This window comes from Bidens hawaiensis, unplaced genomic scaffold, assembly GCF_021521415.1.
Source record: "Bidens hawaiensis isolate Kalapana, Puna unplaced genomic scaffold, B.hawaiensis_p1.1 tig00016156_1, whole genome shotgun sequence".
Classification (NCBI taxonomy): Eukaryota; Viridiplantae; Streptophyta; class Magnoliopsida; order Asterales; family Asteraceae; genus Bidens; species Bidens hawaiensis.
In genome coordinates this window covers 345,036-363,701 of record NW_027492471.1, presented here as the reverse complement: position 1 = coordinate 363,701, position 18,666 = coordinate 345,036, and the positions used below count along the sequence as shown (strand labels likewise).

Sequence of the window (18,666 nt, the reverse complement as noted above, 5' to 3'; positions counted from 1 at the left end):
TCTTATGATTATTCAATAATAGGCCATCCATTTATATAGGGAGTAGAGGAGATACAAATCCTAACCCTATTATTACAAGTTACAACCCTTTAAATATGGTCTATGGAGAAGTTATAAATCATATATGCAAATCAATATTATGTAACTATAAATAATAATATCTCATAATATATCTTCCATTACTTCTCTCGTTCAAATTAACATGATCATCGATTATGTGGAAACCATTAGTATAATGCTTGCACACTAATGGATAATTGCATTTATAGTAGTCTAAGATCCTGATTAATTTCTAGATGAAAGGAGATGGACAGTTTGGTCAGTAGATGATCCAGGTTCATTCGAAACATCCATTTCGTCATTCATGACCACTAGTGTCTTGTTCTTATCTTTGATCTGCCCCCACATCACCGTGTAAAACCCGACAACAACTATCATGGCTCCAATGACACTGTGCGTACACGAATTTAAAACGTTCAAGAACAAGCCATGTCCCAATATTAGTAAATGTTTATATTCGTGTGTTTAGCCATTTACCTTCCTAAATGAAGTGAATCACCAAGAACCGTGACACCCATGATTACTGCGAGAACTATTGAGAGGGGCGAAAACATGGTCACGAAAACCGGACCTTTCTTCCTCAAGCACCAAGTCAAAATAATATTACGAACCACGGTGGAATAAACCGCCTTTAAATAGAACAAGTCAATGATCTACTTATACCAAGATAGATGTGTAATGTGTTACCTAACTAAAAGCTGGTCTAATTTACTCAACTTACCCCCAAAACAATAGCAGTCACCCCAATTCCACGTCGAAGCACCCAAGCGTCTTGCTTTCGTACCAAGACCGGAGAAATGGCTATACATTGGATTGTCCCAAAGAAGCAGTAGAAAAAAACAATGGTTTGTTGATCCGGATACTCTCTAGCTGTTGTTGTCTAATATGTAGTGTAGATCAACAAATATTTAGTTGATTACATATTAAGATGAAAGTATCAATATTATTAATAATAATAGTAGTAATTGAGATAGATTTACATGTAATACATTCCATATGCAACAGAAGGTGATGCTGGTAAAAGTAATCAGACTCCCAAGTATCCATTTGGATGGTTGTGACAAAAATGGCTGATTGGGTGAATTGTAAGAAAGGATCTTATGATAAATTTCCGGGCTTTGATAGAATGTGAACACCATTGCTCCCAATATTGCTATCATGGTACCCAATATTTTTGCTACACAACTTGAACTTTTTAGGTCTATTTTCTCAGTCCTAGAACATAAATGGAATTAACTTATATTGATAACTAATGTAATTATTTACATGTTAATTAAGATTTCACAAAGTTTTATTGTTATGAAAACTTTTGTAACTTGTTAAGTGAGTTAATTCAAGGAGCGAGTTAGAGAACTCGGTTAATTACTACGTAATTTTTTATAAAGTGAAACTCGTTTTTAGGGTTATAGATGACAATCTTATATATCCATAAAAGGAAAAAAAAATGGTTTGATTTTGGTAAAAATAAGTTTTATATAGACTTGTAAGGGTCATTTCAAATTATAATTAGACAGTGTTAGTTTGAGTCGATTCAAATTAGAAAATGAGTAAAAAGGAGCAACTATTATAAAGCTTCTTAATTTAAGAGGGTCCTAAATGGATAATCAACTCCATTGATCATTGTTTGTCTCCACCACTTACTCGTCGTCATCTCGCCACCTCTATCATTGCTAATGCCACTGACACATTCTCGTACTCTACCACTATCACAAGCACCAGCTTAACCGACCCCCACTACCACCATTGCCTCCATTTCCGCACCGCCACACAAAACCACGTCGTAGTAGTAGTCGCCTCCACCACCACATCCATATCCACCATCATTACTAGACTCCATTAAAAATATCGCAGTTGAACCTATTTTGACATTCTTTACGAAAACAACACTTATCACCCCCTCTCCCCCCACCCACAAAAAAAAAATATAAAAATAATATAAAGTTTGGCCAAAATCCGTATTCACCCAAACCAAATAGATGCTTTTTCGAAATCACTTCGTTTTGAGCAAAATTCATTTTTTTTAAACCCATGCACACTAACCAGACCTGTTTTACCCGTCACCCAATTGTAGTTTGCTAGGTTAGTTAGCATTACCTGAAAAATACCGCAATCATGAATGTAACCCCAGGAGACAAGTTCAAGATGGCACTTGCCATGGTTGGAGAGCTGTAGTCAACACCTACATACCAAAGTACTTGAAAAAGGCAAATCCTACATAAAATTATATACGTTAAGTAATTAGAACTTTAGAAGGGAATATGTTTATAAATGTAACTCAAGTGTTACAAAATGGACTCAAGCGCTTACCCGAGAAGGCCAAGGATGAAGAATCTTAACAGAATACGGAATGTGAGCATAGGACGACCAACCTTTCTATACACAAGCTACCATTTAATAACATAATCGGTATTTATTCATGCCATAAGAAAGAGACACAAACCTGAGGAAGTGAAAAATGAGAAAAGGAAGAAGGATGAACGTGCCTAGAGCGTTATGGTAAACAACATAAACGATACTGTCCATACCATCGTTCATAGCGGCTTTGGTTATGGTTAACATAGCGATATCAAAACATGTTACCGTCAACATTGCAACAAACGGAACCACATCATCCATCCATGACCATGTATGATCAGTTTGTCTCATGTTAATTTTTTTTCAAAAACTCTCCAAAGTTCGCAAGAATCTCACAACCCAATATATGTAAAGATCAGAATACGAACAATTTTGAGTGAGCCGACAAAGGGAGATGATAGAATCATATACCGAAAGAACATATAGAAAGAATAATCCACCTGCCAAAATGCTCCTTATTCACACAACTTGATTACCCTTATCACAATTATTTTTTTTTTTGCATCTCACTAAGGACTACATACTACATAGGTGATCATATTGATTTACATTAATTTATACCTTTTATAAAAATATCTACAATTACGAAGGTGTTTGATCTTGTTACGAGTGAGGTCCTTTAAAACGAAGAATAGTCATGTTGGTGGTTAAGAATATGAACTAGTCGGTGCTTGTTTATGTTTGTTCGCTTAATTTTTTAACGAGCGAAATGACTGAAAATTAATAACTTATAGAAGCGAACATAAAGGAACACTAATTGATCATAATTGAAGAAAATGAACGTCTTCTCTTGTTTGTTCACTAGTCTATTAGACTATTAATTACCCTAGGCTTGATTTCATGGTGCAATGATGCTGATTGTACCGTTATGCAATAGTTATTTAAAAAACTAATAATAATAAACTGAATTTAGAAAACCTATAGAAGACCTTTCGGGGGGGGGGGGGGGGGGGGCATTTTCTCATTTTTTTTTGTACTAGTTTTTATGCTTTTAATTGTTATTATTAGTTAACTCTTCCAAGTGCGGATGGTTTTTCCTGCGTGTTTCACATCATTATCACACCATAATACAACCACATATCGTTCACACAATCGGCTAAACACTTTACCTATAAAACCGAAAAATTTGGGTGTAAGGTTGCTTTGGTCTTGCCAAACTAGCATCCTGATTCATTTCTAGATGAAAGGAGAGGGGCAGATGATCCAGGTTCATCTGAAACGTCCAAATCGTCTTCCACGACCGCTAGTGCATTGTTCTTCTCTTTGGTTTGTCCCCATATCACCGCATAAAACCCAACAACAACTATTATGGCTCCAATGACACTGCATATATGAATTTAAATATTCAAGAACAAGATCAATTTCTTTTAACAATGAACCAAGAACAAACGCGTTTGGATGAGTGTAAGCAGTTAACCACACCCATCCTAAATGTTTGTACGTGTTTTTTAACCACCAACCTTCCTAAATGAAGTGAATCACCAAGAAATGTGATAGCCAAGATCACCGCGATAACGATTTTGAGGGGAGAGAACATGGCCACAAAAGCTGGACCTTTCTTCCGCAAGCACCAAATCAAAATAGTATTACGAAATGCAGTAGTATAAACTGCCTTCAAATAGAACAAGTCAATCTAAAAAGAGGTGTTCCATAACTTGTAAAAGTCATCGAGTTAACTTAACATACCCCTAAAAGAACAGCAGTCAACCTAATTCCTGGTTGAAGCTCCCAAGCACTTCGATTTCGTTCTAGGAAAGGAGAAATGACTATGCATTGGAGTGTCCCAAAGAGGCAAAAGAAAAAGATAATCGTCTGTTGATCCGGGTACTCTTTAATTGTAGCTGCCTGGTAAATCAAGAAACAATTAATTACATATTTACATCATCATATATAGGGTTGTAGGGTTTGGATCAAATACAAATGAAATTAACGTGCTAAACGTGATAATTAAGTAGAGGAATTATATATGCAAGTAGAATAATTATGTAATTACTCTGATAATTACTCTATGATGTAATTACATAATTACTCTACTTGTATATATAATTACCATACTTGATTCTCACGTTTAGCACGTTAATTTCATTTGTATGTTAACCTTCCCCATCATATGTATACCATTTATTGTTGTACTTACATACTATAGATTATTTACACACAATAACATAAAAATGGAAGTCCGGTATATATGATATCATGTAAAAGGAATTCAGAAGAATTTGAAGCTGTGAAATCGTGTGAGAACTAGTATAAGGTTTTATATATAATCGTACAAGATCTTACTTGTAACACAATCCATATGCAAGCGAAGACAACACTAATAACAAGAATAATACTCCCTAATATCCAGTTCGATGGTTGAGCCAATAGACGCTGATTGGATGAATCGGGAGAAAGGATTGAGTGAAAAATTTTTGGGCCTTGATATAATGTAAACACCATTGTTCCCAATATTGCTGCCATGGTACCAAATATTTTTGCTACACTGCTTGAACTTCTTATGTCTATTTTCTCCATCCTAGAACACAAATAGAAATAGTTAATAAAGAGTATTTTTTTAGGGTAACAAACTATTACATGCTTGTAATCACTAAATAGTAACAAGGTATTAATATGGTTTCATTTATGTTTCTTAAGTTTTCATTTCAGTTATGAATTTTTTTTATAACTTGTTAAGCTAAGGGCATAAATGAAAGAATTTAAGAACTTAGTTACTATTTAGTTAACTAATCATGTCCATTAGTGCTACCTGAAAAGTACTGCAAACAAGAATGTAACCCCAGGAAGCACGTCCGCGATAGCACTTGCCGTGATTGGAGAGCTGTAGTCAACACCGATGTACCAAAGTACCTCAAAAAGACAAAGCCTACATACAATCCGTATACGCAAAGTAATTAGGAGAGATTAATATGTATGTTTGTAAATGAGAAAGTTTAATTTATGTTTTACATAATGTATATATGTTCAAATTGCATATAATGTTAACCGTTGTCACATCTAGTGTTTCACCACGGACTCAATCGCTTACCCCACAGTGCCAAGGATGAAGCATCTGAATAGAATGAGCAAAGTGAGCGGAGGACGATCAGCCTTTCTGTACAAGAGCAATATCATATCATTACTAAAAAGCATACATTTTACTATGAAAAGAATGTAATTAGATAAGAGTGTTGTATTCTCTTAATAATTGAACAGTACTTTTAACCAACTAACTAACTCACTAACTAGTGCAACCAACTCTACATTACTATTAATCTATCATTCCTCGTTCACGTTTACCTTGAAACAAACTAAGAGAACAAATGTGAAACCTTAAAATTAATACACAACAAACTATTACTTGGAAAATAAAAAAGAAGTCCCATAAGTGTAAGTGAAACCGTCGAGCCTTGCATACATGATCTAGTGATACACATCCTAACAGGTTAATTAATTAAAGCGAAACCTTTTAGGACCCAAAACCAAACCGACCAAATAATTGGCCGGTTATCGAGAAAACAATTGGTATTTTGTAACCAATACAAACTATACGTTAGGAACCGGTTACGTGGCTTATAATGGGAACCGGTTAACCAAAACCGGTTTTTATGAATGGTTAGATAACCGGTAAACCACCTAACGTCGTAAAAAAAAACAAAAAATAAACTAACCGTTTTTATAGCTATTAGAGTTGTCCTTTGTGACCATTCCCCCCTCTAGGTTGGAATTGGAAGGTACCTACTAGGTGGAATTCAACATGGAAAATATTTCAAAGTGCATTACGACAAAGAGACTTTAGATGGGTTCCATAATCGTCTTGCTACTAGGGATAATGTAACTGTTTTCCTCCTGTGTGTTGGCAAGCTAGTACAAGTTTAACCGAATTGGTTGAAATCTTTAAACCACGACTACATATTTATCGGGAGTTTGTTATCCAGAAGCTCGAATTTAGATATTTTCAAGACATGTCATTGTTAGTCGCTGGTACTTGTGCCACCGCATTAAACCCGTGCTTAAATTTACAGGGGCTTGAAAGTTGAAACTTTCATTGATAGATAGTTAAGGTTTGGGAATTGAACAATTAAGGCATTTTGTTGCAACTAAAGTAAAGCAACATTTTGACACTTGTTTAAAAAACATGTTTGATCCCTACTTACATAAACATGGTTCTACAACAAACTTAGAAGATTCAATGGGTTCTTCATCAAGTAAAAGCTCAATTAAGAACATGAACCTAAATTTATATAATGATCATGAGAAACATAATGAGCGAATGGCAAATGGGCGCCATCCCAAGTAGTGGGCTCTAGAGGCAATAGTGTTAACAATTTTTTATCCACTATTCGTAGATTTGGAAGAACTAGATATTTTGTCTTGGTGGAAAGAAAGGGAATCCTAGTATCTTATTTTTGTCACTATGGCATGCGATATACTAACCATTCAAGCTTCTACGTTAGCTTTGGAGTTTACTTTTTTACTTTAGCGGCAAAATCTTATCTATATGAAGAACAAGACTTACCCTGATGGCCTAATGTTGATAGAAAGTTGGAAACATGCACTTGCTTAAAAGACTACATCAAGGAGATGGAAAGCGTAGAATGTATTTCTAGTATCGAAGGCGAACTCCTTGTGGAAGAACAAATGCACAAGGTGGTTATGTTGGATATAATCTGGATATTTCGGGTCAGTTCGGGTCGAGTACGGGTCAAGTCAGTCAAGAGTCAGCAGTTAATGGTCAAGTGGAGTTGAGTCAAGCTAGAATAAAGGGTTTTCATTAACCCACGTTTGGAATTTGTTTTGAAAGAGTCTTGTTATTTTATTTTATTTGTTTTGTTATTATTAAAGTAGATTGGTCAATGGTTGTTTAGTTTAACCGGTTTCCTAGGAGAATATGGAGTTAGTTGGTGAATTGGTCTTTTAGTACGTTGCATGTTAGTTTATTGAATAAAGTGTGTGTTTGTAGAGTACTTTCACTGCACTTTTCCATCTTTTCTTTCTTCTTTCATTATTATTTTCTAGTTCATATATTCTCTGCCTATATTATACACATACATACTTGTGTTGTGTGTGTTTTAACTTGGGCCTGATCCAACATTTGGTATCAAAACCTAGGGTTCGTGTGAAGACGGAGAGACTTGCGGAGAAGACGATCGGTTCTTTGTGAACCGAAGAAGGAAGAAGAACGGTTCTGTTGAACCGAGAAAATCGATCTCTGTGATCGAAGATACGGTGAAGATGAAGATTCTTTGTGAATCAGGAAGAATCGATTCTGTGTGAGTCGAAGTTGCTACTGTGTGCGCGAACAATCTGTGCGAATCAAGAAAGACGTGTTCTGGGTGAACAAGTTCTGTACCGATAGAAGATACCAAGAAAGAATCTGTGTGATTCGTCGATCTGTGTGAAGAAGTCAGAAGCCGTGTGAAGTTTGTAAGAAGTTGGTCAAGAAAGTTTTGTTTCTGTGTGAAACAAACCTAAGAAAAAAGGTTGTGTAATTGTTTTAAAGATTTTGAGCAACGCGCGAAAGGACGAGATGACAGAGAAAGGTGGTTCAAGTGCGATCGTTCCAGCGAGTAGCCAGAGTAACATTCCGTTACAATGTCTGAAGTTATCAGCAACCAACTATACGAGTTGGTCAATCATGGTGGAATCGATCCTACAAGCATACGGTTTGTGGGAAACGATTGACCCCGTAACAGGAGCGTCCGTTGACGATAAGAAGAATTTGATGGCAAGAGCGTTTGTGTTTCAAACTTTACCCCAAGATGTGTTACTCCAAGTTTCTAAGCACAAAAGCGCAAAAGACGTGTGGGAGGCACTTCGTGTACGGTATTTGGGAGCCGACAGAGTTCAAAAGGCGAGGCTTCATACTCTTAGAACCGAGCTAGAGTTGTTGAAGATGAAAGAAAATGAGACACGGTTGATGAGTTTTCGGGCAAACTAAGTGAGATTGCCACAAAGTTTAAGAGTCTTGGGTCTAACTTGGAGGATGAGGTTGTGGTAAGAAAGTTGTTAACTTCTGTTCCTAAAAAGGTTTTGCAGATTGTTGCTTCGATTGAGCAATATTCGGAGTTAGAAAACATGTCCCTTGAAGAAGCTGTGGGTAGGTTGAAGGCCTATGTAGAGAGGATTCAAGTTCGTGATGAGGAAGATGATGATCAAGGAAAGTTGTTGCTGACAAAAGAGGAGTGGGAAGAGATAACAAGGCGTGGTGATTTTGATAGACATGGACGAGGTCGCGGTCAAGGTAGAGGTCGGGGAGGTGTTGGTAGAGGTCGAGGTGTCCGGTTCCAACCTAATGAAGATCGATAGGAACAAGGTATGAGTCGAGATAAAAAGCACATTAAATGCTACAATTGTCAAGAGTATGGGCATTAAGCGTGGGAGTGTCCGAAGAATGAACCGAAGGAAGAAGCTCTCAATTTAGCCCAAGATAATGATGATGCGTTTGCTTTATTATGAAGATAATAACAAATCGAAACATAAAGATTAAGGGGGTGATTGTTGGATATAATCTGGATGTTTCGGGTCGGTTCGGGTCGAGTACGGGTCAAGTCAGTCAAGAGTCAGCAGTTAATGGTCAAGTGGAGTTGAGTCAAGCTAGAATAAAGGGTTTTCATTAACCCACGTTTGGAATTTGTTTTGAAAGAGTTGTTATTTTATTTTATTTGTTTTGTTATTATTAAAGTTGATTGGTCAATGGTTGTTTGGTTTAACCGGTTTCCTAGGAGAATATGGAGTTAGTTGGTGAATTGGTCTTTTAGTACGTTGCATGTTAGCCTATATATAAAGGCATGTTAGTTTATTGGATAAAGTGTGTGTTTGCAGAGTACTTTCACTGCACTTTTCCATCTTTTCTTTCTTCTTTCATTATTATTTTCTAGTTCATATATTCTCTGCATATATTATACACATACATACTTGTGTTGTGTGTGTTTTAACTTGGGCCTGAACCAACAGGTTATCAACTGAATCGATTTTATAGGTTTATGTTTTTAGTAACGGTTTAAACCGGTTATTACCATAACCGGTTTTGACTGGATTGATTAATAACCAGTTCGATTATTAACCGACCGTTTTAACCGGTGCGATCCATCCGTTAGGTTCAACCAAAAACAAGGCCCAGCATTATGGCCTTGAATACTGTATCAAAGCACGAGTGTAGGACACATGGGATCATCTTCAAAATGACATGCATGGCCCCTGGTTGTTAACCTGATCACCTGGATGAAATTAGAAAATTGATGGGCCAAACTGAAAATTTTATACATAAAATTTGTATATATGTGTGTATATTAGAAAATGTACACATAAATTAATTTCGATTATTCCTGATTAATCGCTAATACCTACTCAATCGCTCGACTAGCGCCTAGTGATTTCTACAACACTCGCTCTGGATACAGATCTTTGCGGTGGTTGTTTGCATACATTTATTGCAACCCGTAATAATACAAAAAAGGAAAAGAAAACTTGGATCCAATGTTAACATGTATGAACATAAGTGTTTGAGTAGAAAAACTAAAGCAGATAGATCACAGAAACTTAAATGCAGAAATTAGATCTTACTACGAGTACTGCTTCAAAGCAAAAATAAAGAAACCTTAGATCCTCCGAAAAAGAATTTTCGTACCGAAAACTGATCAGAAAATTTCAGCTACAAGAATTCTCTAAGGTGAAAACGAGGCCGAAACAGGTCTAAGGCGAACAACCCAGGTCTCGGTTTACCAAGAAGATTGCAAGAAGATTACGTGCTACAGGTTATTTCCGATTATGAGAAATTACTCCTACCAGCAAGTGGCGAACCGAGTAACCATTTTGAGGCTAAGTCGAACCAAGTGTGGGTAAATGCCAGTTCATTCTATATTGTTCGTTAATTATCGTTTATCAGTCTTGAATTCTAACATCACTAAAAAAACAGGTATTTGCTACGGCCAATATAATTGGTAAATTCATAGTGGCATAACAAGAAATTAACAAAATTGACAGGAACACAAACCTTAGGATATGAATGATGTAAAGTGGAAGAAGAATCAATGTTCCCAAAGTGTTATGGTAAACAACATAGACAATAGTGCCCATACCATCATTCATGGCTGCTTTGACTGTGGTCAAAGCAGTCATATCCAAACATGTTAGCACCAACATTCCAACAAATGGAAGAACATCTTCCACCCATGACCATGAATCAGATCTACTCATGTTTCACAGCTAAAAGTAAGAAGCTGAATATATAGATTCAAGTCTTCTAAGTTCTAGCTAGAAAACAGACATTTATGTTTTGTTTTGTTTTGTTTTGTTGTCATGTGTTTCAGCATCTGGTTGTTTATTTATTCTGCTGAGGGTGTTTTCTAGTGGCTAAAAGTACGGCTACACATACCTATAACTTGGATTTTAGTGAAGATGAAATTAATGATACGGTGTGACAGTGTTCTTAAATGTGAAAATAAAGGGAAAACATGAAGATATATATAAGAAAAATTAGTGAAATGAATATTGACTGGTATATTTCTTTTTTTTTTCATGAAATATTAGCTTTGTACCCCTCAATAAGACATGTCAATGGTCATCTTTGGACTCATTTGTCACAATTTATGCCCACACTAATAGTAACTTAATTAACATTTGATAAGGAACAACAAATTTATTAATGAAATCACTAGCGAATATATAAATATATGGGAGTGTCGAAAACGATTGGAAAAAACGTCAATGAATCTAAACAAGATTAGTTCGTACATTTAATTTCTTAGTTGTCATTTGATGTATCAATGGTTAGAATCTCCTATAAATAAAGGTTCTTCGTATACTGCTTTCTCCTAACGTAGAACGCGACAAAGTATTTTTATCCTACATTATTATGGTGGAAATTGTCGGGTTGATGATTTATGTGTAATATTGTGCAGGAATAGGGAGAATGACAGCCCCGACCCGATCACCTACGTTGATGACATATTATTAGAATCTCTTTTAAAGCAAGTTATAACTTAATCCCATGCTAGAATATATCAATTTTTAAATTCGTTTTTCCTTTTAATCAGTTATCACTTATGTCACGCGTGATATCTTGCGTCACGTCACGTAATGCACACACCAATGGTTCGCATGACTCTTTCATAAATCAATCCCTTTCTTCTTTAACAATTTCACTTGTCATGTGTGTGTCACATAATGCATGTATCTATTGTTGTGTGGTCCTTGTATAGATCAATTCTCTTCTACTCAGATTAAACCATTATATATGTTACTATGGGCATCCGTAGTAATTCCATAATAAAAAAAGAAAAACATCTCATCACGTCATTGCCACGTAATTAGTGGGCTTTTTCCATTTAGCTGCCTAGTGATTTCACTCATCACATTAACATAAATAATGGGTATGTTAAATTAAAATATTATAAGATATCAGAAAAAATTGTGGAAAATCATAATTGATCATTCCAAATAAATGAACGGGGTTTTGGTGTGTATTGATGTGTAGGCGTTATTCAGGTGCCACATAGGTGGACCAACGCCCCACTACGCATGCTCAAAGAGTTAGGGATCTTGCACCGTGCTAATGTGAAATGTCTGCTATTACAAGTTACCAATGTACAAATAAGCTTGTGGAACAAACGTGATCCACAAATACTAAGCATATTAGAGCTCATATAGGTTTCAAAACCTTTAACAAAGTTTCTTTTTTTTTTTTTTTTTTTTTTGAGTTGAGAGTTGACATTACTATGGCCTCCGGACTATAAATGTGTGTTAAGGTCGTAGGTGTAAAATACTTTATACCATTTTCAAGCTCCAAGATATTTGCATTTATACATTAACTGGTTTTGACTAAATTCATTTAATTCTTTGCATTTACATACCTAACACCCTAGCTACATTTTAAGGCATCTAGGAACAGGGAAAAAAACTAAATATATAAAGACAAGAAAAAAAAGGCAATGGCAAACAGAGCATCATCATACGATCAACATAAATGCCATCCAACGTAGATAGAGCTAAAGAAGCTATAATGGACAAGGACAAATATTAAAAAGCAAATGGTAAAGAGAGCATCAATAATCAACGGCTAACATTACTGTTATTGTTATTGTTAGCAGAGTGACCTTACGCATTGGGAGCCTCAGAACAACGATGAGGAACGAGCGTTATTGATGGTGTGTGTTGATACCATTCAGCGTCATCTCCAAGAATAGTGAAAAATTTTTGGCTGATAGCGAAAATAAATTTGGACCTTAAATTAGTTTAATAATTAGGTTTAAATATTATATATATATATATATATATATATATATATATATATATATATATATATATTTACATTTTTTTTCCTATCGAGGTGTCGAGCTAGGGTCGGTCGACCACCTGGCCCTGCCTCATAGCCGGCCTTGATACCGTCAATGATCAAGTGACCGGTCACAATCTTATGTTTTTAAACATTCGTGACAATTTTTGTACTTGTATAGGTATGTAAACGCACCGTTCCATTTACCAGTAATGATGAAAGGAGGGTATCCAAAATAATGTCAGAAAGTTTAACATGATCTACCGACACACCATGATGAACCAACCTGTTGAATGAACCGACATCGAAGAAGTTATGAATTCCACAATTATAGTCCGTGTATGGTTCACCCTAACATGCATTAATGTAGATAAAGAGAAATGTTCATCGTTTAAAAACATTGAGAAAAACACATACCATCTTATATGTACGTTTATTGGTTCCAACTAAATTCTTACTAGGGGTGTTCAACGAATCGGATAACGGGTTATTCAGTTATTCGGTTCGTATTATTCGGATTTGAATATTATAGAACCCTATCCGAAATCCGATCCGATCCAAATTGAATTCGGATGAACTCAGATCGGATTTGGATAATCCGAATAATCCGTATAACAAGTATACAAACTTAATTTTTATTAAATAAACATAAAAAACTAGAGAATAAAAATAAAACACTACAAGAACAAGGAAGTTAGGTAGTTTTAGAGAGTATAACAACGAAGTGTTACGACATTTTTGCCCATAGAGTGTTAGGTAATTGATTGAGCGAATAATGAAGTTATAGTTATAAGGTTATTGTAAATGTTAATGGACTTGGCTATATACCCTAATAACATGTTATATATTCGGATTATTCGGATATCCGAACTATCCAGAATTTTTTAAAATCCATATTCGAATCCGATCCAAATCCGAATTAGTTATTCAGATCAATCCTATCTGAATAATAATTCGGATCAGATTATTCGGGTTTCGGTTTCGGTTCGGATTTCGGATTTCTTGAATACCCCTAATTCTTATTGTATTCGAAACTCGAAATATTAGATGCACCTATATTTGTCTATCCCGAACAAAGTTCTTGCCCCCAAGTGGATCGAGTGCAAGCATATATACACGTTTAGTTTATTCTTTAATTCTTTGTAGCATTACTTTTCCTGTTCATTACTTCTTGTTAGAACCATGTGAATGAGATGATGTAGATACTTTGTACCACATGGATAAAGACATAATTAAAAAGCAAGGGTAATCATAGCTTTAACAATCAACATGCCACCCCACGTAGAAAAAGAGCTACAGACAATGAAAGAAAAAAGCAATGGAAAAGAGAGCATGGATAATCAACATCACACCCAATATATATAAAGAAAACAACTTATAGTATCAAAACTATCTTACCTTTGCCCTTCAATCATGCAACCAAATAGCTGTTACAACGCTAATTATTAATAGGCAATGATTATTCATACACCCTTTTTGGTTATTCACACACTCTTTCAACACACATTTAAACCTTATATACACCCTATAAAAGGTGTATGAATAACACATCCCTTATTAATATCATGTCATCAAGAAGTTGAGAATTGTACCGAGTAAAACACTATGTATATAATTTATACATTTTATCTGATTCAGACGATTTTTGGATATTTTCATTTTCGCCCTTTCATCTTTAACTTTGTCTTATAAAATTGATTTTTTTGACATGGAATTCGATGGATGTTACACCATGCTAAACCCATTTTCTAGAAACTTAATTAGTGTTAGGTTAAAAAAAATCCTCATAATAATGGTGAAAAATACATGATAGAAAATAGAAGAGTCTATCCAAATAATTTGTGCAAAAAAAAATAACAAGTATCCTTCTTGAGTTGTCTAGACACAAATCCGTGATCAAATTCCTTGTTAATTATATTAATAGCCTTAACAAAGTTAACCATACAAAACATCCCCTTCTAATGAATTTCGTACCTATACTCGCGTTATAAAGTCATATTTAACTAAAAATTTTCATACTGGAATTGCCGTAGTCATAGTTTCTCTATAAACCAACATTAACGGATGCATGCGGTCTAAGCAAGCTAACATTCAGATTCATTTCTAGATGAAAGGAGAGGGGCAGAAGATCCAGGTTCATACGAAACGTCCAAATCGTCTTCCATGACCACCAATATCTTGTTCTTATCTTTGGTTTGCCCCCCCCCCCCCCATATCACCATGTAAAACCCGACGACAACTATAATGGCTCCAATGACTCTGCATATATGTAAATTGAAAGATTCAAGAACAAGACTGGATAAGCATAAGTGCATATATAACCATGCCCATAACTAAATATCTAGAAGTGCTTATTAAACCACTTACCTTCCTAAATGAACTGAATCCCCAAGAAATGTGACACCCAAGATCATTGCAATAACGATAGATACGGGTGAGAACATGGCCACAAAATTTGGACCCTTCTTCCCTAAGCACCAAGTCACAGCATGGTTGCGAATCACAACAGAATATACTGCCTTTAGACGAACCATGTCAATTTACAACGTTATGTTGCATAACTTCAAAATTCGTCGGATTAATGCAACTTACCCCAAAAACAACCGCAGTTACCCCAATTCTATGTGGAAGCACCCAAGCACGTGGATTTCGTTCCAAGAAAGGAGAAAGGGCTATGCATTGGATTGTCCCGAAGAGGATGAAGAAAAAGACAATGGTTTGTTGATCCGGGAACTCTTTAATTGTCGCAGTCTAGTAAATCAAGAAATATTAAATTAAATATTTGTATCACATATACCATTGTATATAACATGACATGAACACTTTCAAACAATCTCTAGAAAATGAAAGTATGCTATATATGATATTATGTGAAGTATGTTGTACCTAATTCCAAGAATTTGAAGGTATGACATATATATTTTTAGTTTTTTATAATTAACCAAGCTATCTATAATATAATAGTTGAGAACTAGACCGCATCGAGATCTTACTTGTAAAACACACCATATGCAAGCGAAGATAACACTGATAGGAATAATTAGACCCCCCAAATATCCATTTCGATGGTTGTGATAATAGAGGCTGATCGGGTGAATTGGTAGAAAGGATCGTATGAAAAATTTCCGGGCCTTGATATAATGTGAACACCATTGTTCCCAATATTGCAGTCATGGTACCCAATATTTTTGCTAAACTGCTTGAACTTCTTATGTCTATTTTCTCCATCCTATAACACAAATAGAATTAGTTCAAGAAAGAAGTAATTTATGAGAGTAACAAATTATTCAATGCTAAATTTTACTAAATAATAGCTAAGTTATGTAATTATTTCATTTATGTTTCTTAAGTGGGCCTTTTTTTGTTTAGCTAAGTAACGTAAATGAAATAGGCATAGAACTTAAGTTATACAAAATAATTAACCAAAACTTAAAGCATGTTTATAGAATAGTAACTTTAAGTAAAGTTTGAAACAATTTTGTTATTAATTACTTTTCTTTTAACGGTTTCTCGATTATACGACTTGATTTCAACCGTTCCAATTCTTATCGAACTCAAGACCTCCTCATGGAGAAAACGTCCTAAGAGAAACCCCCTTACCACAAGAGCAAAGGACTAATGGCAATTGTTATTAACTAGGTACTTGATTAAACAAATTGTGAAAAGAACATCATTACAATGAAAATATATATAATTTGAGTTAGCGTTACAAATGAGTGATTATTTCCCTAACAACCATAAAAAAACTAGTTACAAAATAGTTAGATAAGCAATTTTATATTTTTAGTTAAAACATGAGTAAAGTATTCATTTTATTAATTAATATTAATAAAATTTATTGAAATAGTTAAATATGAAATATTCATTTTATAAAATTGTCCTTGAAATTTGATCACAATTGTCACTTTCATCGAAATAGGTTAAATGACTTATACCCCTGGCTTAACATTAAAAAATTAATAGGGTTAGTGAAATGACCGAAAATAGCAAAATATTATGAAACCTTGGTCCAGCTGAAAAAAAATTGTACTAAATTTGTGTAACTAAGCAAATCTCATGAACGAAAAGTTGAAAATGGCACTATATTCTTGCTTTAGAATTTTACAAAAAAATAAAAAATGTAGAAAGTCCAAAAACGAAAGTAAATATTTTTAAATAAGTTTTGGTTAGTTATTTGTAAGTATAAAATCGTAATGAAGGGCACAAAGATAAACTTGTTGATGTTTTCTAAATAACATTTATAGTTCAACAGACTTAATGAAACAATTTCAGATAGGGTTATTGGATTTTAATAATCTAAATTTTTGTCCATTGGCCATAATTAATCGCAACTCAAGAAATAATTAATTACAGACAGTCCCAACATTGAACGTATTTCCTCCATCAATCTCATATGTATATTCTTCTACTTACACAAAAACGCTAGCATGGTTACATTTCAATTACTATAGAACTGTTGGAGAAAAATTCACTAAAAGTTGAGACTGTCCGTAAAATATTTCCTAAGTTAGGATTAATCTTAGCCAATAGATGAAAGTTGGGTTATTAAAATCCAGTAACCTTTTCAAATATAGTTAGATTACCATTGTTAAGCATTTATTTCTCTATGGTTTGAAATATAGTGAGACATGTTCGCTACCTGAAAAGTACTGCAATCAAGAATGTAATCCCAGGAATCAAGTTCGAGATGGCACTTATCATTGTTGGAGAGCTGTAGTCAATATCTATATACCCAAGTACCTCACAAAGAGAAAGCCTACATACAATCCATATATGTAAAGTAATTAGATGTCACTGTAAGAAAAATTATCTGAGAAGACGAAAATTTTGCCCCCTACAACGACGACATGTAGTCGATTAGACAAAAGTTATTTCATTTATGTTGTTCAAATGCATATATATTCAAAATTGTATGTAATGCACCTCTTGTGACAGAATGTTATACCCTATAATACCAAGGATGAAGAATCTGAATAGAATGCGCGTAGTGAGTGGCGGACGATCAACCTTTCTGTACATGGGAAATGTAATATCACAAGTTAATTATTGTTACAACCAAAAGTATGGTCCGTAGTTAATAACATTTTGTATTTTTTACTCGAAATGTGGTTATTCGTTATAGAGTGGAGTTTACGTCGAGATGGAATGCAAACAAGCAACAAGCTGCGCTACTAGCCATTTTTGAAACAAAAATGAATTGGTATTTTCTTTGTGGCATAACAAAGAACAAACATTGAACGTGGAGAATGACGGACCTGATGATATGAACGATGAAAAATGGGAAAAGAATCAATGTCCCAAGAGCGTTATGGTAAACAACGTAGACGATACTATGCATACCGTCATTCATTGCTGCTTTGACTATGGTTAAAACAGCCATATCCAAACATGATAACATTAACTTGACTACAAATGGAAGCACATCATCCATCCACAACCATGCATGATCAGTTCTTATGAGCATGCTCATAATTTTCACTGTCACACCGAAAAATAACAAGAGTATATATATAAGTCTTCTTACCAAAGCTGCATGATGTTTAATCATACGTTTTTTATCATCTAAAGAGTGTTTTCAGCCATTAAAAGTATGACCTCAACTACTCAAAATTTGGATTTTAGTGAAATTGAAGTTATTGATATATTGTTCTAAAATTTCGAATAATAAAGTATATATTGATGATGGCCTAAGATGAAAAAAGAATTGTTGTTGAAAAACCAACATTTGATTATGACAAATAATACAATTAATGATGAAATAATCCGGCAAATAGGTACTTGGAATGCGGAACACACTTGAAAATGTTGGATTTAATTGTCGGTTCGGGTCAAGTCAACATGGACCGACCCGAATGTGACCCGGTATGAGTTACACCGAGGGTAACGAAATATAAACCCACTTAAATGTTAATTGGGCTCGACACAATCAATTAGATGGAACGGATGATGGATAAAAGCTTTGTTTTGTTATTTGGACTTAAAGCCCAATGGGGTTT

The 18,666-nt window shown here is 34.7% G+C and overlaps 1 protein-coding gene and 1 pseudogene across 2 annotated transcripts; both read right to left on the bottom strand.

Annotated features, from left to right (window-relative positions):
- Positions 1-177: 177 nt before the first annotated feature.
- Positions 178-10,818, bottom strand: LOC143550735 (uncharacterized). Its single transcript, XM_077041333.1, has 15 exons — positions 10,391-10,818; positions 5,444-5,509; positions 5,165-5,281; positions 4,699-4,933; positions 4,102-4,260; positions 3,876-4,027; positions 3,578-3,738; positions 2,827-2,855; positions 2,501-2,718; positions 2,368-2,433; positions 2,155-2,271; positions 1,041-1,275; positions 782-940; positions 538-689; positions 178-451 (listed from the first exon to the last, which is right to left on the bottom strand). The coding sequence occupies exons 1-15, from the start codon at positions 10,591-10,593 to the stop codon at positions 286-288; spliced, it is 2,235 nt and encodes a 744-aa protein (XP_076897448.1). The 5' UTR covers positions 10,594-10,818; the 3' UTR covers positions 178-285.
- A 3,839-nt stretch (positions 10,819-14,657) lies between these two features.
- Positions 14,658-18,335, bottom strand: LOC143550743 (WAT1-related protein At5g40240-like; annotated as a pseudogene). Its single transcript, XR_013138378.1, has 7 exons — positions 17,926-18,335; positions 17,616-17,681; positions 17,310-17,426; positions 15,664-15,899; positions 15,263-15,421; positions 15,038-15,189; positions 14,658-14,929 (listed from the first exon to the last, which is right to left on the bottom strand). The product of XR_013138378.1 is annotated as a WAT1-related protein At5g40240-like (transcript).
- Positions 18,336-18,666: the final 331 nt, after the last annotated feature.